Source organism: Neophocaena asiaeorientalis, unplaced genomic scaffold (genome assembly GCF_003031525.2).
Source record: "Neophocaena asiaeorientalis asiaeorientalis breed wild unplaced genomic scaffold, Neophocaena_asiaeorientalis_V1.1 scaffold527, whole genome shotgun sequence".
Taxonomy (NCBI): Eukaryota; Metazoa; Chordata; class Mammalia; order Artiodactyla; family Phocoenidae; genus Neophocaena; species Neophocaena asiaeorientalis.
The window spans coordinates 724,522-745,516 of record NW_020173712.1 but is presented as its reverse complement, the minus strand read 5'-3'; the positions used below and the strand labels follow the sequence as shown (position 1 = coordinate 745,516).

Sequence of the window (20,995 nt, the reverse complement as noted above, 5' to 3'; positions counted from 1 at the left end):
ATGTGCAGTTGAAGTTGGAAAGCACTGCCTAGAGCATCTTTGATTAATGTAATAATTGTGCCTATCTGTTTTATTGCACACGTTAAAGATTCTTAATTGACTCTGCCTTTTAACTAGCTTGAATTCCACTGATGGTTAGTGCTTTTAAGCCATTTGCTCAACTAAAAAGAGCCATTGTAACCTGGATCCTCCACAGTGAATGTGTGTGCTGATTTAACGTATTTAGACAGGAGAACATTTTACCTACGGAGTTGAGGTGGGGTGGGGAATTACCTATCACCATCCCAGTTCAGTGATGATGCATCTTGAATGAAACAAAAAGTCTCTGCCTGTCCACTCAACTTGTCTGCCCTGAGAACCAGAGAAGAATTCTCTTTCCTGCTGGATTTTATAATGGGACTGCATCTACGTAACAATATACAATAATAATAATAATAAACAGTATCAATAGATAACTTGGTTGAGCACATACTATGTGCCATAAGCAGCTCTTCTAAGTGTTTTATACCTATTATTTCTTTCTGCTCCTTCTAAAAATCCCTATGAGACAGGCACTTTGATTATCCCCATTTGACAAATGAAGCAAGAACAGTTCAATAACTCTGCAAGCAAAGGACTGAGCTCAGCTTTAAACCCAAGAAGAGTTCTTTTATTTTAACTTTTCATTATGGGAATTTTCAAGTATATATGTGAGAATAATAGGATAAATTTTTATGTGCTCATCACCAAATTTCAACGATCAGCTCATAACCAATCTTGTTTTATCTAGATCCCCACCCTCTTCTCTCTGTTAATTATTTTGAAGCATGTCTTTTCAATACCTAGCATTTTATCTGTAAATATGTCATTATCTATCTGTCAAGAATAGGATTTTTTAAAATATACCGTTCTATCTTTGTCACGCCTAAAATAGTCCCCTGCATCGGCAGCCGGACTCTCAACCACTGCGCCACCAGGGAAGCCCTGGCAGTGATTTCTTGATCTCAACTTCCAAGTCAGTGTTCAATACTTCCAGTTTGTTTGAATAAGGATCAAAATAAGGCCAAATACTAAGATTACTTTCTTAAATCTCTTTTACTCTGTAGGTTCCCTAATCCGTTTTTTTTTTTCCCCTTGCATATTTAGTTTTTGCTGCTGAATAAAACAAGTTGTTTGTCCCGTAAAATTTCCCATAGTCTGGATTTTGCTGATTGTGTTGTTTCCTTGGGGTTCCATTTTGTTTTCCTACCCACTATATTTCTATAAATTGGTGGTTGGATCTAGTGCCTAAATTAGACTCAGGTTAGACTTGTGTTTGTGTGCATGTTTATGTCAACATTACATCATAGGAAATAAAGTGTGTTACCATCTTGAGGTACAAAATGTCTGGTGGTCTTCTTTCAGTGTAAGCAGTCATTGATGATCATTGTTTAGATTCATTAATTCAATTGGGATTTGCAAAATGGCGATACTCTAACTCATGTATAAAGAGGAATTTCCCCTCATCAAGTATTTGGTTACTGTGCACGACCCTCTATAAAGGCAGGATAAGTGTTTGTTCCTTTCCTTTTATTTACCAGTTTTAAAACAATGGTTTGATTCCCTAACATCCTCCAAAGTTGACCAGTGAGCTTTTCTTTCTTAGTATCAATATGAACTCCTGGATTAAAACATGTTTGATGTATGTCAGATCATTGCAGTTATTATCTTTATTGACTATCCCATCTTTAGCCAGTGGGAACTTCTTCAAATTGGCTTCCAAGTTCTTTTGCCATGACCTCAGTAGTCTTTGACAAATCGAGTCCCTTTCGATAGAAAAATGGCATTTAGAAGTCATAGTAAGTACATGCTAGAGGTACTTTTTGCTATTGGGTTAATCATTGTTTCTAGGCCATTTAAGTGAACAGAACTAGGACTTTTTTTTTTAAGATTAAATGCATCAAGAATTATGCTGATACTTCAAATTAAGGGCTAGAGGGTTTTACTCAACCTCATATGTTAAGTATGTAAATCCTTCTCCCACATCAGGCAAAGTCCTTAACCACTGTACTACACAGCTCCCTTTTGATATTTGGCACTCGATATTGGACACTCACCCTTAGAAGTAGAATTAACGACATTTTCAAGATGAGAAAAGTTAATTTCAGAGAGATTGAATCTTGTCAAGGATTACCTAGCCAATATAGTACGGAGACAGAATTGGAACTAAATTCTGATGTACCTGATTATTTCTCCCACTGCTAAAGTAAATTTTAGATTCTTTTATATGTATTTTCCATTTCTCAAATAAATACAATTTTCATATATATGAAAATACTGAAGTTTTATAAGTTTTAGTTATAATTATGTACAATAATCCTTAGTATGACCATGATGGACACAACTCTATAAAAAGCTGTTATTTTTATAGCCCCCTGACTTCCTTTTTTTTTAATTCAAATAAAAAGTCACAAAAATTATAATCATCCTCATCAGTTCACAGTCCCATGTAATTAATTTTTTTCATCTTGATCTTTTGTTAGCACTTTTATGAATTCATCAGTTTTCCATTAGAGTTCTGAAAATGCTTGTTCATTCAGTTCAGCAGTGTAGTCAATTAACAGAAAGCTGTACTTGTCAGAGTCTTTTCCATGAATTCCTTGAAGATGAAACCCTTTTATAGGAACATTTTGCAAAAGCATCAGAGTACACCCAGAACTGTCTGTAAATGACAAAAGACTTAAAAATGACCGTGGTTAAAGATTTGATGAAAGTTCATAATAATGCAATTGACAAGGAAATTTAGTTATTTCTGAGATATACATTTTAAAGTGATAGCTAGAATTATGACTTATAACATTATACCAGAACATATAAGATTTTTAGAAATTTCATGTAATGTCTGAAACATTTATATTAACATATTTTCATACAAATATCCCAAAGAAAGTTTAGTATTGCTTGTTTGTTTGTTTATACTGAAGGTTGTTATTAGTCATCAATTTTATACACATCAGTGTATACATGTCAATCCCAATCACCCAATTCAGCACACCACCATCCCCACCCCACCGCAGTTTTCCCCCCTTGGTGTCCATACGTTTGTGCAATTCTTTCATCAGTGTCTTATAGTTTTCTGCATACAGGTCTTTTGTCTCCCTAGGTAGGTTTATTCCAAGGTATTCTTTTTTTGCAACGGTAAATGGGAGTGTTTCCATAATTTCTCTTTCAGATATATCATCATTAGTGTATAGGAATGCAAGAGATTTCTGTGCATAAATTTTGTATCCTGCAACTTTACCAAATTCATTGATTAGCTCTAGTAGTTTTCTGGTGGCACTTTTAGGATTCTCTATGTATAGTATCATGTCATCAGCAAACAATGACAGCTTTACTTCTTCTTTTCCAGTTTTTATTCCTCTTATTTCTTTTTCTTCTCTGATTGCCATAGCTAGGACTTCCCACACTATGTTGAATAATAATGGTGAGAGTGGACATCCTTGTCTCGTTCCTGAGGAAATGCTTTTAGCTTTGCACCATTGAGAATGATGTTTGCTGTGGACTTGTCGTATATGGCCTTTATTATGTTGAGGTAGGTTCCCTCTATGCCCACTTTCTGGAGAGTTTTTTTTTAATCATAAATGGGTGTTGAATTTTGTCAAAAGTCTCTCCTGGAGAATGTTCTGTGCGCACTTGAGAAGAAAGTGTAATCTGCTGTTTTTGGATGGAATGTCCTATAAATATCAATGAAATCTATCTGGTGTATTCTGTCATTTAAATCTTCTGTTTCGTTATTTATTTTCTTTTTCGATGATCTGTCCATTGATGTAAGTGAGGTGTTAAATCCCCCACTATTATTTGTCTTCATTTCTTTTCATTCTTTTTTCTTTATTCTCTTCTGCAGCAGTGAATTCCACCATTCTGTCTTCCAGCTCACTTATCCTTTCTTCTGCCTCAGTTATTCTGCTATTGATTCCTTCTAGTGTAGTTTTCATTTCAGTTATTGTATTGTTCATCTCTGTTTGTTTGTTCTTTAATTCTTCTAGGTTTGTTATACATTTCTTGCATCTTCTCTATCTTTGCCTCCATTCTTTTTCCGAAGTCTGGATCATCTTCACTATCATTATTCTGAATATTTTTTCTTGAAGGTTGACTACCTCCACTTCATTTCATTGTTTTTCTGGGGTTTTATCTTGTTCCTTCATCTGGTACATAGCCCTCTGCCTTTTCATCTTGTCTATCTTTCTGTGAATGTGGTTTTTGTTCCACAGGCTGCAGGATTGTAGTTCTTCTTGCTTTTCTGACTTCCTTTCGGTGGACCTCTCCTCCAGAGTTCTGCTGGGGCATGGGTGCACAGACACACACACACACACACACACATACATACACACAGACATGGGATGCCGCCTTCCCAATGGTTTGCTCACTTCTATTAAACATTCTTTTTCCTTTTTTACCCCTTAAGGGCCGCATTAGGAAGCTCTGCCAGGTTGTGTGAAAGATATAATCTCATCAAGGTGTTAACAGATGAAATCTTTAACAGCTTAAAGTTTTTCTCCCTCCCACTATCTCCATACCCCACGATAACATATTTATGTTGTAATAGTGGCCTTCACTGTCTTAAACACTATGGATAATTGTGGGTATTTCAGGCCAATGTGGGAAATACTTGGTATCTCAAAGGAGAGACATACCACTCTAGTATATGGATTAGTCGGGACTCTGGTTGCAGGTGACAGAACTCCAGTTCGAAGTAGCTTGGACAAAAAGGAGTCTTATTGGAAGGATACAGGGTGAGATGGGCCTCAGACTGATGTGGACCTGAAATTTCTATCCATCAGTACAATCTACATCTCCTTTGTCTACATTTCTCTCCATGTTTGGTTTTAGTCTCTCAAACCAGTTTCTTTCATGTGGAAGAAAAATTGGCACCAATAAAACTGCATTTATGCCCCAACCCCCAAAAAGGGACTGGGGACCTTCCCTGTTGTCCCGCTTGAAAAACATCCCAGGGATTAGCCTGGCTGGTATCATGTGCCCACCCCTAGAACAATTCACTCTGGCCACCGGGGAAGGATTCTGTCCTTGTCATCCTCTAACAATACAGAATAATACAATACAGAACAATACAATAACTGAAATGAAAACTACACTAGTTCAACTTCATGTTTGAAATTGGCCTGTGAAGCAGGAGGGTACTGAGCAGCACAGCAATAAATATCCATTGCATCTATTCCACATCAGGGCTATATAAGCCTAACTTAGGTACAACCAAGGTTATCTGTGCTTCAGGAGGGGAGTCCAATGTCCTCTCTCCTATAGCTCCCAGTGGCATTTCCTCTTCCCCAAAAGCCCTTTCCTGTCTGCCCTTTCTCTGCCTAGGCACCAGGTACCTGGGATGAATCCCTCCTTTCTTTGCGTTCCCATAGACTTCGTTCTTGCCACTCTCAACCACTGCACATACATCTTTGTAGTTCATTTGATAAATTCATTTACTCAACCAGCACCCGATGAGGTCCTTCTGTTGCCAGACACTGTGTTAGGATTTGTCACTGTTGTTGTTGTTATCACAGGGGTGACTCATTATGATCATCTCTTCTGGAAATAACTGAATATAGAGTTTCTCAAACTGGAATTCATACTCTCTTCTTTGTCACCTCTTTTGCCAAAACATGAGGTACAAAACATTGGATCTCATGTCATTTTCTTGCGTCTCAGTTATCCACAGCAATAAAAATGTGTACAGAAAAGAATGTCTTTGCAACACTCCCTTAAGGCTCCACTGCCCATCTGGTGGCAGCTGCCCATATTTTCAACATGCATTCATGCATTCATTCACCAAATATTGACTGAATGCCTTCTATACGGCAAGTACTGTAGCATGTTCTGGGGGTCCAGGTGTAAACAAGAGACATACAGGCTCTAAGAGGGAATTAAACAGACAATTGTTAACAAACAATTCCACAAATAATTAATTGATTCCTTTTAGGAATAAGAGAAGAAATCATTCTTTTTTCAGTATTAGCTTCACATGCCAAACCCATGCCTTTTTGTTGGAAAAATGTCATGGGAAGATTTCAAGATTAAATTTAGTCTTCGCCCTGAATAAAAATCGGAATATTTGTCCACTTAAAAAAAAGGGAACACAGACTATAAGGAATCCTTAAATAGACCTTTTCTCCCACAGCCCTCCAGCCCTGTCTGTGTGCTTTTGCGGGAATCACTGGGGCAGGCAGGGAGACCCAGTTACTTGCACACGCAGACAATTTCCTCATCCAGAGTCAGAGAGGAAAGTATCTGCCAGTCACTGTTGCAGGTTATCTTGAAAAGAACTCTGACCAGAAAGCAGGAAGGTTATCGAGTGCTGGTAAATGTCATTAGTTTTCAGATAGAATTCTCAGAAATCACAGGGTTAATTTGCATGTCAGGGAGGAAACCTCAGTCACCTGACTCACTAGCTGGGGCATGAAGAACATTCAATTCTACCATTTATCCAAATTAGTTTGCTAAAAAAAAAAAAAATTTTTTTTTTAATCACTTTAAGTAGTACTCTTCTAAGGTCGCAGTATATCTCCCGTGTAGCTGCCCAGGTTGGTGTGGTTTGTGTACCCTGTAACCCCCGTCCTTGCAGAGTTCCTGTGAGCCTGTGAGTCCTTGCAGAGTCCACAAATGACTTAGAAATGCTGCTTTGTCATCCTCCTCCTGGCGTGGAGTGGAGTTGGCTCTTCTAGTCGTCTAACCTGAGGGTTGTGTAAAAACACACTCTTTCTGAGAGCTTTGCAGAAGCTTGGCAATCCCTTGTTCCACTCTTCTTTTTCACATACATCACCAGCTTATGATAAAAGCTCAGTATGTAAGTGCATTCTCTGTTGGAGGAAAGAGTTTAGCTGATTTCTCTTTCTTCACTGAACATAATCTTTCGTTTTATTTTTTTAATGCGCTTAGCTCTTTATTTTTTTGTTTTGATTTTTTTTTCTTTGAGTTTTATTGAGATATAATTGACATACAGCACTGTTTCAGTTTAGGGTATAGAGTATAGTGATGTGACTGACACACATCATGAAATGATTACCACAATGAGTTTAGTGATCATCCATCATCTCATATAGATACACAATAAAAGAAAACGAAAAGGTATGTTTTTCTTTGTGATGAGGATTCTTAGGAGTTATTCTCTTACCAAGTTTCATATATAACATACAGCAATGTTAATTCATGTTAGCAATGTTAATCATGTTGTACATTCCTTACCTAATAGTTATTTATCTTATAACTAGAAGTTCGTACCTTTTACTGCCTTCATCCAATTCCCCCCCCACCTCCTGCCTCTGGTAACCATAAATCTGATCTCTTTTTTATGAGTTTGTTTGATTGGTTGGCTGGTATTAAACTATAATTGACCTACAACACTATGTTAGTCCTGGTGCACAACATAGTGATTTGATATTTCTATACATTACAAAATGATCACCGCAAATCTAGTTACCATCTGTCACCATACAAAGGTACTAAATTATTATTGACTATATTCCCCATATTGTACATTTCATCCCCATGGCTCATTTATTTTGTAACTGGAAGTTTGCTTTTGTTTCCCTTGCCTGAGGAACCAGATCCAAAACAATATTGCTAAGACTGATGTTAAAGAATGTACTGTCTATGATTTCTTCTAGGAGTTTTATGGTCTCAGGTCTCACATTTAAGTCTTTAATCCATTTTGAGTTTATTTTTGTATGTAGTATGAGAAAGTAGTACAGTTTATGTCACATGTAGCTGTCCAATTTTCCCAGCACCATTTATTGAGGAGACTGTCTTTCCCCATTGTATGTTCTTGCCTCCTTTGTCATAAGTTAATTGACCATATAAACATGGGTTTTGTCATAAATTAATTGACCATATAAACATGGGTTTATTTCTGGGCTCTCTATTCTGTTCCATTGATCTATGTGTCATTTTTTATGCACGTACCATGCCGTTTTGATGACTGTAGCTTTGTAGTATAGTTTGAAATCAGGGAGTGTGATACTTCCAGTTCTTCTGTTCTTTCTCAACATTATTTTGGCTATTCTGCATCATTTGTGCTTCTAATTAAATTTTAGAATTATTTGTTCTAGTTTTGTAAAATTTACCATTGGTGTTTTAATAGGGATTATATTGAATCTATAGATTGCACTGGGCAGTATGGTCACTTTAACAATATTATTTCTTCCAATCCATGAGAATGGTGTATCTTTCCATTTGTTTGTGTTGTCTTCAGTTTCTTTTATCAGTGTCTTACAGTTTCCCAAATACAGGTCTTTAATCTCCTTGGTTAGATTTATTCCTAGGTATTTTATCCTTTTTGATGCAAATGTAAATGGGATTGTTTTCTTAATTTCTCTTTCTGATAGTTCATTGTTAATGTATAGAAATGCAACAGGTTTCTATGTATTAATTTTGTATCCTGCAGCTTTACCACATTCACTGATGGGTTCTAGTAGTTTTTTGTTGGCGTCTTTAGCATTTTCTATGTGTAGTATCATGTCATCTGCAAATAGTGACCTTTTACTTCTTCCCTATTTTGATGCCTTTTACTTCTTTCTCTTGTCTGATTGCTATAGCTAGGTCTTCCAATACTATGTTGAATAAAAGTGGTAATAGTTGGCATCCTTGTCTAGTTCTTGATGTTAGAGGAAATGCTTTCAGCTTTTCACTGTTGAGTATGATGTTGCTTGCAGGTTTGTCTTACATGGGTTTTATTATGTTTAGTTGTATTCCCTCTATGCCCACTTCGTTGAGAGGTTTTTTTTTTTACGTAAATGGATGTTGAGTTTTGTCAGAGCTTTTTCTGCATCTCTTGAGATGGCCATATGATATTTTATTCTTCAGTTTGTTAATATGGTGCATCACATTGATTTGCAGATATTGAATGATGCCTACAGCCCTGGAATAAATCCCACTTTATCATGGTAAATGATCCTTTTAATGTATTGTTAAATTTGGTTTGCTAATATTTTGTTGAGGATTTTTCCATATATATTTATCATTGATATTGGCCTGTAATTTTTCTTTTTTTTTTTTAACATCTTTATTGGAGTATAATTGCTTTACAATGGTGTGTTAGTTTCTGCTTTATAACAAAGTGAATCAGTTATACATATACACATGTTCCCATATCTCTTCCCTCTTGCATCTCCCTCCCTCCCATCCTCCCTATTCCACCCCTCTAGGTGGTCACAAACCACCTAACTGATCTCCCTGTGCTATGCGGCTGCTTCCCACTAGCTATCTATTTTACGTTTGGTATTGTATATATGTCCATGCCACTCTCTCACTTTGTCACAGCTTACCCTTCCCCCTCCCCATATCTAATCTTTCTTTTTTTGTCTTTGGTTTTGGAATCAGGGTGATGCTGAACTCATAGAATGAGTTTGAAAGCATTCCTCTTCAATTTTGAGGAATAGTTTGAGAAGCGTAGGAAGTAACTCTTCTTTATGTATTTGGTAGAATTTACCTGTGAAGCCATCTGGTCCTGGAATTTTGCTTATTGGGAGTTTTTTTGGCTGCTGATTCAATTTCATTTGTGGTATTAGTGATCTGTTCATATTTTATATTTCTTTCTGATTCAGTCTTGGGAGATCATATGTTTCTACCAGTTTATCCATTCTTCTGTCTTTCCATTTTATTGGCATATAACTGTTCATAGTAATCTCTTCTGATCCTTTGTATTTCTGTGGTGTCAGTTGTAGCTTCCTTCATTTCTGACTTTTTTGAGTTTTCTCTCATTTTCTTGATGAGTCTGGCTAAAGCTCTATCAATTTTGTTTATCTTTTCAAAGAACCAGATCTTAATTTCATTGTTCTTTCTTTTTTGTTTTTTTAGTCTCTATTTCCTTTATTTACACTCTGATCTTTACTGTTTCTTTTCTTCTACTAACTTACAGTTTTGTTTGTTCTTCTTTTTCTAGTTAAAGTATAAGTTTATGTTGTTCTTTTGAGATTTTTCTTGTTTCCTGAGGTAAGCTTGTATCTCTATAAACTTCCTTCTTAGAACTGCTTTTGCTGTGTTGCATAGATTTTGAATCATTGTGTTTCACAGGCTGGTGGGTGGGGCCAGGCCCCAGCTCTAATAGGCTAGAAGGACTTCAAGATGGCAATTGACAACATCGGAGTCCTCGTGGTAGAATGAGCTTCTGAAAATGACTTCCACCAGCATCTCCCAGAGGGAGTCCCAGTTGCCTCTTGCCTCTCTGGGAGGCTCTCCAAGATTAGTAAGTGGGTCTGACCCAGGCTCCTTTCAAATGAAAGCCTTTGTTCTGGGTCTCAGAGTGTGTGAGATTTTGCATATGAATTTTAAGAATGAAGTCTCTGTTTCCTTCAGCTCTCCCATACACAAGCCCCACTGGCCTTCAAAACAAGGTAGTCTAGGGGCTTGTCTTCCTCATGCAGAACTCCTGGGCTAGGGAGCCTGATGTAGGGCTCAGAACTTACTCCTTGGGGAGAACCTTTGCAGTTGTGAATTATCCTCCCATCTGTGGGTTGCTTACCTGGGGGTATGGGTCTTGACTATTACCACATCTCTGTGCCTCCTACCGATCTCCTTGTGGTTCCTTCATTATAGCTTTAGTTTTGAAAACTCTCTTCTGCTAGTCTTCAGGTCATTCTAATTGATAGTTACTCTGTAAATAGTTATAATTTGATACGCCCAGGGGAGGAGTTGAGCTCATGCTTTTCTTACTCTGCCATCTGGCTAGCAGAATCTTTTTTGAATATTTCCTAATGGCTGTAGAGGGGTTTCAGAATGGTCTAAGACATACTTCCTGTCCTGTAAGAGCTTAGAACTGTGGGTCCCTATTTTTCTTTAACATAAATACCCTCAGTGACTATCAAAAAATTTTGATAATCCTAACCCCCAAATCCCTCCTCCCTGAAAGTGGTTGTCTTTTCAGTGTCCGTTAGTTAAGAAAATAAATTAAAACAAAAAGCTACCATGAATATGGTGACCTTTTTAAATGGATTTGTATTTATTGATCTCAGGAATTCCTACAGAAATTTGAAAACCATGTATGTGTTAGAGTTATTTTTACTCTGTCTACAGACAGCATTTTGGTGCACATGGGGATGTACAGACAAGTTGCAGTGCTTCATCTACCAATTGGCTTATAGAAACAGCTTGGTATTTGACAAATAAAAGTGTAAAACGTTTGAAGTTTGGATATTACAAATTGTCTAGGCTCAAAGGAAGGAGAATTTGTATGATCTGTGGTAGACACATGGGTCCTTAAGAGGTAAACCCTTGAGCTTGGCAATGAAGGTTTAAGGGAATTGTCAATGAGAAAAACTTGCAAAGAAATCATGAAAAAGGCTCAGAGGGTTTGCTCTATAAGAAGACAGCATTAAATGCTTACATCCAGCAAAGAACAAGCACCAGTTTCCAAATCAGACAAATGTGGGTGTTCATGAGCTGTGTGACCTTGGGCAAGTTACTTAGCAGCACCAACACTCAGGTTTCTCTCTTATAAAATGGGACTAACCTGAACACTTCACAGAAGAGTTGGGAAGATCAAATAAGATCACATAAATAAGGGGCAGCATTTTGTGAAGTGTGATTTTACCAAGTAAATACACATCAGTATTTTTTAAAGGCCTAGAGATGTCCAGTGGACTGAGTAGACCACTGTGTTGATTAGGATTCTTTGTTTTCAAGGAACAGAAATGATTCTGGCTCACTTAAACAAAACGGAATTATCAAAAAATGTGCTGGGAGGTGAGGTGGAAGGGGTGAAGTACACAATATGACTCACAGATTCTAAGGAAATCTGAAGAACCAGGCTCAGAAACAAGTACCAGGAAATTTCAACTCAGCAGGAGAATATTGGTAGCAGCAATTACTTAATGTTCTCCTTTGTTTTTCCTTCCCTGAGTTATTCTACTCAAGGCAAAGTCCCACAGTGAGAGAATTTAGTGGGCAGGGCATCGTGATTTATAGTCTCATTAAGATTATGAACCAGGGAGAAAAGGTAGTTTTCCAAAAGGAAGTTAAAGGATTGTTAAAGAAGGGAGAACACAATAGAGAGTGAGTCACCAGAAAACATCTGTCCACTACAGACAATTTCAAAAGATCATCCATACATTTATGTAATCATATTTATTGATGAACTTTGAATAATAGTGAAGAATAAGTCTAGGAAAGTAAAAGTTGAGGCTAATTCAAAGGAAATGGCCTAGTCTAGATACAGGAATATATCACAACCTCTTTGTTTCACCATGGCCTTCCCGGTTGCCCCAGGAGGATACAGCCTACTGTATCTAGGGCATAGGTCAGTGAGGAGTACATTAATCCCAGAGAGTCATTACACACTAACACTTGGCTCACTTTCCTTTGCTTTCACTGATACCACCATTGACACATCCAGCTAAACTGGGAACTTTGAGTTGTTTTACGGCTGCAATAATTGATTTGTGTCAATAACCTCTTTCTTCTAATTCTCATTTCCATGGCTCATACATTATGGGTATTCAATAAATACTTGAATACATGGATGGATCATTGGATGGATGGATGGATGGATGGATGGATAGGAGACTAGTCTGGCCCATGTTGGGATCTACGATTTTGCCTACTTTTTTTCTTTTTTTTTATTAGTTGAGCCAAAGAATTTCCTTGCAAGAAGCAATCTTATTCCCATGAATCAAAGTTAAGATTTGTACCTGGGGCTTTTCCTACTTGTGTGGGGCAGTCTTTACAGAGAGGTTTTCTTTGTTACCTCCTCATCCATCACCTTTCAGTATTTATATTTATAATATTCATCTCCCCAGCACTAACCTTACCTCTCCAAATATTTATAGTGTGCCTGTTAACACAAGGTATCACAGGAGATGCTCTAGAGGAAGCTGACAGTTTACCCAAGGAAGCAGAGATCTAGATACATCAGTGTTAAATGGAGGCATGAGAGTTGATGTGGAAACATGTTAAAAGAGCAATTTTTGTTGGCTGGGGTGAAACAGTCTGTGGGGATATGGGTGGGCTTCATAGAGGAGGTGGCAGATAAAAAACCTCTCAAATGTTAAAAACATATATAAAGTAATAATTCTCAAAAGAATGTTCTCTGTCTAGGCAATTTAGTATCTTATCCTCTACCTTTTGAAGGTGCCCTACTTTAAAATGCAAATTATACTTGGAAGAGGTAACACACCACATTGCTTATTAGTTGTAGTAATTTTTATATATTTTCTACTATATATTAAAAATGAATTCTTTTTTCATAACAAATCCCCTTTTATTTATTTTTGGCTGTGTTGGATCTTTGTTGCTGCATGCAGGCTTTCTCTACTTGTGGTGAGCAGGGGCTACTCTTCATTGCAGTGCATGGGCTTCTCATTGCAGTGGCTTCTCTTGTTGCGGAGCATGGGCTCTAGCCGTGTGGTCTTTAGTAGCTGTGGCACAGAAGCTCAGTAGTTGTGACTCGCGGGCTCTAGAGTACAGGCTCAGTAGTTGTGGCCACAGGCTCTAGAGCGCAGGCTCAGTAGTTGTGGTGCACAGGCTTAGTTGCTCTGTGACATGCGGGATCTTCCCTGACCAGGGCTCGAACCCATGTCCCCTGCATTGGCAGGTGGATTCTTAACCACTGTGCCACCAGGGAAGCTCCCCCCCTTTTATTTGTAACTGTAGGATAGTACATATATTGCCAGGAACCTCCACCATGCTTATACAGTAGTTTCTGTGGTATACAAATGATATATACAGATTTCTCTTATTACAAGTCATTATGACCCCCAGTCATAAAACGTAACTTTTTTCCAACTGAAGAGAAGAAAATATAGAAATTTGGATTGTGTCCTTTCCTAATGGACTGTTAGGATAGAGAGTATTCTCAATCTCTGCAACTTCATCTCCTGTTAACTTGGAACTTTTTCTAGAGCAATTTTTTGTTCTTCCCCCTCCCCCAAGGGACATTTGGAAATGTCTGTAAACATTTTTGGCTGTCACAACTGAGGGGGAGAAGGAGAGGGTGCTACTGGCATCAAGTTGGTAAAGGCCAGGGATGCTGCTAAACATCAAAGAATTATCCAGCCCAAAATGTCAAGAGTGGCAAGTTGAGCTACCCTGGTCTAAAAATGCCTTGAGCTGCCAATCAACCAGATGTCTATGTAGACACTAGAAAAAATGAAAGTGAGCCAGTGCAAAACCTTTCGTGAAACATAAATGCAAATCTTTTAGAAACAATCAAAGAAATTAAAAAAATGTTAATAGTAAATCAAAGGTCAGCAGGACTAAAATGTCAAGAGTGGCAAGTTGAGCTACCCTGGTCTAAAAATGCCTTGAGCTGCCAATCAACCAGATGTCTATGTAGACACTAGAAAAAATGAAAGTGAGCCAGTGCAAAACCTTTCGTGAAACATAAATGCAAATCTTTTAGAAACAATCAAAGAAATAAAAAAAATGTTAATAGCAGTAAATCAAAGGTCAGCAGGACAATATCATGTAATTTAGTTTTTGATTCTTCCTTATCTGACCCAAGTTAAGAAGGGTGGTAGTGATGGTGATAATGATGATGGTTTCTAGACACTGGGGTTTGCTTACATTTTTTATTGAGATACAAGTGGCATATAACCTTATATTAGTTCTAGGTGTCTAACATAATGATTTTATATTTGTATATATTGTGAAATGATCACAATAAGTCTAAGTTAATATCTGTCATCATACATAGTTACTTGTTCTCTTATGAACAGAACTTTTAAGGTGTACTCTCTTAGCAACTTTCAAATATGCAATGCAGTATTATTAAATATTGTTGCCATGCTTATGTTATATTCCTTGACTTCTTTATTTTTTAACTGGAAGTTTGTAATTTTTGACCCCCTTCACCCATTTCACCCACCCACAACCCCCTGCCTCTGGCAATAAGCTTTTTTCTTTAAATTTAGATTCCACATACAGTTGACCCTTGAATAACACTGGGGTCAGGGATGCTAACCATCCACACAGTGGAAAATCCACATATAATTTATAGTCAGTCCTCTGGACTCTCAGTTCCACATCTACCAATTCAACCGACCACAGATCGGGTAGCACTGTACTGTTCACTATTGAAAAAACCTGCATAAGTGGATCCACACAGTTCAAACCCATGTTGTTCAAGAGTCAACTATATACAGACCTCATTTATTGTACCTCGGTCATAGGAAGTGGAAAAGGAATATAGAAAAGGAAATAGAGCCAAAAGGAGATCTTAAACAATAATCTTTCATTGTACATCAAAATAACATTGTGGGGCTTCCCTGGTGGCGCAGTGGTTGGGAGTCCGCCTGCCGATGCAGGGGACGTGGGTTCGTGCCCCGGTCCTGGAGGATCCCACATGCCGCGGAGCGGCTGGGCCCGTGAGCCATGGCCACTGAGCCTGCGCATCTGGAGCCTGTGCTCCGCAACGGGAGAGGCCACAACAGTGAGAGGCCCGCATACCGCAAAAAAAAATTTTTTTAATAAAAAAAAAATAACACTGTGGTTTAAGAGAGCAGGCTGTGTGGTGTCGGACGTCCTGAGGTTAAAGCCTGTCTTCTGCTTTGCTAGCTGTGCGCCATTGGGAAAATTCACTGGATCTCTCTAAGCCTTAGTTCCTTCATTTATAAAATAGGGTAATAATAGTATCTACCTGATGGAGTTATTGTGTGAATTCAAGAGAATAGCATGTATAAAATATTTAGTTATACTTGACACACAATAAGCGTTCAGTAAATACTGTAATAATTAATAATAATAATGAGAGGAGAAAGTGGAATAAATGTATTGATGATGATGACGATGGTAACAATGACAATGACGATAATGACTGATGATTGGCTTTGGAGTCTGATGACGTGGATTGCATTGCTGGCTCTGTTACTTACCAGCCATAAGACAATTGCTTTATTGAATCTGCATTTGCACTTCTGTCCACACCTCTTAAGGTTACCGTGAGAACTTAATGACAGGTGCCTGGCACATAGTAAATACTCCAGATCAGTAGGTCTGGCCTGAAGAACCACAAACACACTGTGCTCTCTGGAAAGGGTTTGCCTTTTCCTGTACCCTGATGGCTGTTCCTTTCATAAGGACAACACCTTAGATAAAAGGCTGGGTCTGAAAGAAAAGGTGGTTAGGTGGGCTTCATTCCCAAGCTAAGAAAAGCTAAGGGGTGGTGAGTCAGAAGTGAATCAGAAATTCCTGAACAAGCTAAACAATAAGGACCCTGATAGATTTGTAGGGCTTGGCAATGCCCCCGCCGCTGCTGTCCTTGAGTTCTCCTAGCAGCTGCCTAGAGTGAGTTACAGGAAAGCCTAAGAAGCAAGCAATGCTGATGGGGTCTCTGGAGACAGCAGGGCCGTGTGGCCCTCTCCACAGTCTATCTCGGGGAGGAACAGAAGGGGCCTGAGGACAGAGAGCTAGAAAGGGCGAAATCACCTCTCCGTGTAGAGAGGGAGACAGAGCACCCAAGGCCAGCGCCCAGAAGAATAAAAGAGCAAGGGATGCTTCAAGAGGAAGGAAGGTCATTGGGAAGCCCCACTGAGGGACAAGAGACTTGAGCACTGCCAGGGATCCGCCAGGTATGATTAAACAGCTGACAGGGACTCACTGCAGCAGGATCATTAGCTCTCAGACCCTGCTGCCACTCACATCTGAAATAAGTTTGGATTTAGAAAGCTAGCAATGAGCTGAGTGGTACAGATCAGGAGGGAAGCACACGGCTTAATCAGGGCCGTGAAAGCAGCTGACAAATTATAGCGTGATTTGTCATCATCTCAGAGCTCGGCAAGTGTTTGTCCCTGAAAGAATCAATACTTGGAGGGAAGAGGGCTGTATTTTTAGAAACTCCTGGATGGGTAATTTATTTCAAGTGAATGGAGAGTTTATGTTGGCACCCCACAGAACCAATGGACAGTATATTTACACGAAGCCAGAAAATGCTATCATTTCTTCTAATCAATTTACTCCTTTGAACCTTGAAGCTTGGAGTGAAAAATTCACTCCCCGTGCTAAAAGCTCTACCCTGGGAACCACTTCCAATCCCACCTTTAGTACTACTTCATTCTATATGCATAGCATGTTATACCTTTCAAAACTTTCCCACATGGATTCTATCTTCTGGGGCACAAGTGAGATGGACAGGGAGGGGGTGTTAGCCCCATTCTACAGAGGAGAAAACTGAGGCTCGAGAGTTGAATGTACTATTAGGCAATGTGGGGTAGAATTAGAAAGCAAGATCTCCCCACCCCTAGTTGTGTTTTCCCCCTCATTGAACTTAAAGAGATTGTACAACTAAAATACTGAATGAAAGAGAAAAAGTGAAGGGTCAAGAATGTGTTTTAAATGCTTTGCTATAAGAATGTTCACCAGGGGGCAGTGTGCTGTGCAAGTAAAGAACAGAGGTTCTGCACTCAGACTTGGATTCAAATCCCAGTCTTGATATGACCACGGACAGCCACTTAACCCTTGTGAGTCACAGTTTTCCCATCTCTAAAGAGGGGCTAATCAAAGTACTTACTTCATAAAATGATTGAAAGCTTGAAAAAAAATAGCATTTCTTAAGTTCTCATTACAGCATCTGACAGAAATAAGAGTCTAGTAAATGCTACTTGTTTTGTGTTTTGTTTGTTTGTTTGTTTTTTGAGAATTTAAAAAAATTATTTATTTTTGGCTGCGTTGGGCCTTATGGCTGCACGTGGGCTTTCTCTAGTTGCAGCGAGCGGGGGCTATTCTTTGTTGCGGTGCACAGGCTTCCCATCGCGGTGGCTTCTCTCTGCTGCAGAGCACAGGCCCCAGGTGTGCGGGCTTCAGTAGTTGTGGCTCACGGGCTCAGTAGTTGTGGCTCACGGGCTCCAGAGCACAGGCTCAGTAGTTGTGGTGCACGGGCTCAGATGCTCTGCGGCACACGGAATCCTCCCAGACCAGGGCTCTAACCCATGTCCCCGGCACCAGCAGGCAGACTCCCAACCACCTTGCCACCAGGGAAGTCCCTACTTATTTTATTAGCTACTATTTGCACAGCATTTTTGCAATAGCCAAACAATTGAAACCATGTCAGTGTTCAGTAGTGAAAGGATTAAATGAAATACCTCATGCAATAGGTATCTATCCAGGTAACATGTAAAAATGTTCAAGTTGTATGAACACTAAATCTCATTGTTGAAATGCATAAATGTGTATGTTTGTCCATACATAAATGTGTATGTAGGTATATGCATATATTTTTTAAAGCCTGGAAGTTCTGTATACACACGAATATTGGCTAGCTGTAGGTCGTGTGATTTATAATCTCTACTTTTTTGATCATCTATTTCTATGCTGCCCAGTTTGGTAGCCACTAGCCGCCATGTGGCTATTTAACTTTAAATTAGTTAAGTGAAATTAAATAAAATTTAAAAATCAGTTCCTCAGTCATACTACCATATTTCAACAGCCACGTGCAACGCGTGGCTTCTACATTATACAGTGCAGACATAGAACATTTCCATCATTGCAGTAAATTCTGTGGGGCAGCTTGAGTCTAGAGACTCAAACCCAAGCCGGGGGGAAAAGTGGTCAGGACAGGGCCCTCCCTTTGCAGCGCCTCCAACTTTTCATCTGCATCTATTCTCTCCTCCTTAATGAGGATTTAACTGTTTCTTTTAACACATTACAACTATCACAGTGTGACAAAGCAGGGATTACCTTATTTGCAGTGGTTCTAACAGTGATTAGCTCTCCTGATGATCCTATTAAAACGAGATCCCTCTGGCTTAATAACCTCACAGCGTCCTCTCTTTCACAGGAGGTACAGTTCCGACCAGAAGGTTTCCACAACATCATCGTGTGTGAGAAGCCTAGCAACCACCTTAACAGGTTTAAAGGTTATATGTAAGTATGTGCTGCCTGTACATTTTTTCTTGAAATGGCCAAACAGATAAGCATCTGGGTCCTAAGGAAGTTTATTTCTTTTTATCATAAAAAAGAGGGCTAGAGAAAACTAACTAAATTGGGAAAACTTTTCTAGTCTTTTTTTTTTTTTTTTTTTTTTTTTTTTTTTTGCTGGAGTGATATTTAATTATCTCACAGGGTTAAATTCACGAATAGTTCAGAACTCTGGTGAAACAGCATCAAAATCGAGACCACACTCTGATTCAGGGGAGGCAAGTATAATTGAATTTAGATCAGATTTCTGAAGGGGCCTTTACTGCCCTGTAGGTAAGAACGGGGACTTTGGAGTTGGACAGACCTAGGTTCGAAACCAGGCTCTATCACTTACAAGCTGTGTGACCTTGAGTAAATTAATTAACCTCTCTGGGCCTTCATTTCCACATCTGTAAAATAAAGATTATATCTACATCACAGGATTTTTCCTGTCTAAGAACTGATCATATGCAAAGCCCGTAGCCCAGAAACTGGCACAGAGTAGATAGTTAATGCGACTGCTGCTGTTGCAATTATCATTGTTATTGTTCTTCATCTCTGGTTCAGCCTAAGAGTTTTACTGTAATTTTGCTCCCACATTTGACTGCCGGTCTTACTGCAAAAAAAAAAAAAAAGAGTAGTGGTAACAGATGCGAATAAATGCCCGTATTCTGGCTTTAAGAGTTAGAGGACTTTCACAGAACATCGTCTCACTTAATCTGCAAAACAACCCAGGGAAGTGAGAATTATGATTCCCATTTTTCAGATGGGACATCTGATGATAAGATTTTTCAGGATTCTCCCAGAGGCACACAGCAGCTTCAAGGCAAAGCCAGGACTTACAGCCGGGTCTTTCCACTCCAACCCCGGTGTGTTTTCCATGGTCTGCACACACAGCTCAGACATGTTATAGCAACTTCTCTACCAATGTGCCCTGCAATGAAACTTAAGAAGGCTTCTTGGGAGGCAGGTGTCAATGCTTTCCCTCCACCCACATTTTCTCAGGCCGTATGAGATATCTTGAGGAGCAAGATAAGAGGGGAAAGGGTAAGAACAGTACAAGAGAAATAGCAGCTTTTCAATGCAAATTCCTTTTTAAAAGCTCATAGAGAGCAGATGGAGACAGGCAAGAAGGGCACGAGCTCCTGGGGGAGAAGAGGGTTCGTTGCAGTCATCTGGCAAGGTAGAGCTTGCCACCTGCCCGGGCAAGGAGTCTACCCCTCGTGCCCGAGTTTTGTGGATTTGGTTCATCCCAAGTGACCCATGCCTTGAGCCATTCTCCTTCCTCTTAGAGAGCAGCCTCATCGCTGGGTTTCTCTTTGTAATCCTTTCTCCCCCAAACAGCTCATGCCAGCACCCAGCCTTTCTAAGCTTCATCCTGGGCTCTGGCCCTTCATCTCAGACAGAACTTTCCCAGTTCCATTCAACCCCAGCACCTCCTCTTCCTGGCTGCTGCCCTTAGACTTGTCTTTCCCCACCTGCCCGGGGCTCATGGGTGAGCCCTGAAAGTCCAGTTGGTCAGTCCAGCAGCCTACCCATGGGATGCTGGGGAATTCACTGTGGTCCTACATCCCTGCCAAGGCCCAGCACCCACAGATAATAAGCACACTCTTCCCTGAACAAACCCACTGTCTGATGCCTCCAGGTCTCCGGAAGCTTCTTTGGGTCCCCTTAATTTAGGAGTTCTCCTGGGGATAGCCAGGTTGGCTAGAAAATGAGTAGTTTTTAATGCTTTGAAGGTTAGGAATGTCAGATTTGAAAATGTAACTTTTAAACAATAAGATCTCTATAAAGGAGTGGTTCTCAAACCCCATCTCCTCCGCTCCATCAGAGGACCTTTAGCGAGTCTGGACACATTATTGGTTGCCACAACTAGGGAAAGGGGTGCTGCTGGCATCTGGTAGGTAGAGGCCAGGGATGCTGCTCAGCGCCCTACAAAGCACAGGACAGCCCCCGCGACAAAGAACGATCCCACAAAACATGTCAGCAGTGTTGAGGTGGAGAAATATGCTCCCCCTCATAATGCTCTGAGTTGGTTAAATAAACATCCCTGGGGCTTCCCTGGTGGCGCGGTGGTTGAGAGTCCGCCTGCCGGTGCAGGGGACACGGGTTCGTGCCCCGGTCCGGGAAGATCCCACATGCCGCGGAG

General features: G+C 39.7%; 1 protein-coding gene across 1 annotated transcript in view; it reads left to right on the top strand.

Annotated features, from left to right (window-relative positions):
• The window catches only part of ATP10B (ATPase phospholipid transporting 10B (putative)), a 118,290-nt gene that overhangs the window by 24,241 nt on the left and 73,054 nt on the right, over positions 1 to 20,995 (top strand). The window contains exon 4 of the mRNA XM_024750608.1: positions 18,728 to 18,813. Coding sequence (XP_024606376.1) covers positions 18,728 to 18,813 — 86 coding nt within the window. The remainder of the gene's footprint in view (positions 1 to 18,727; positions 18,814 to 20,995) is intronic.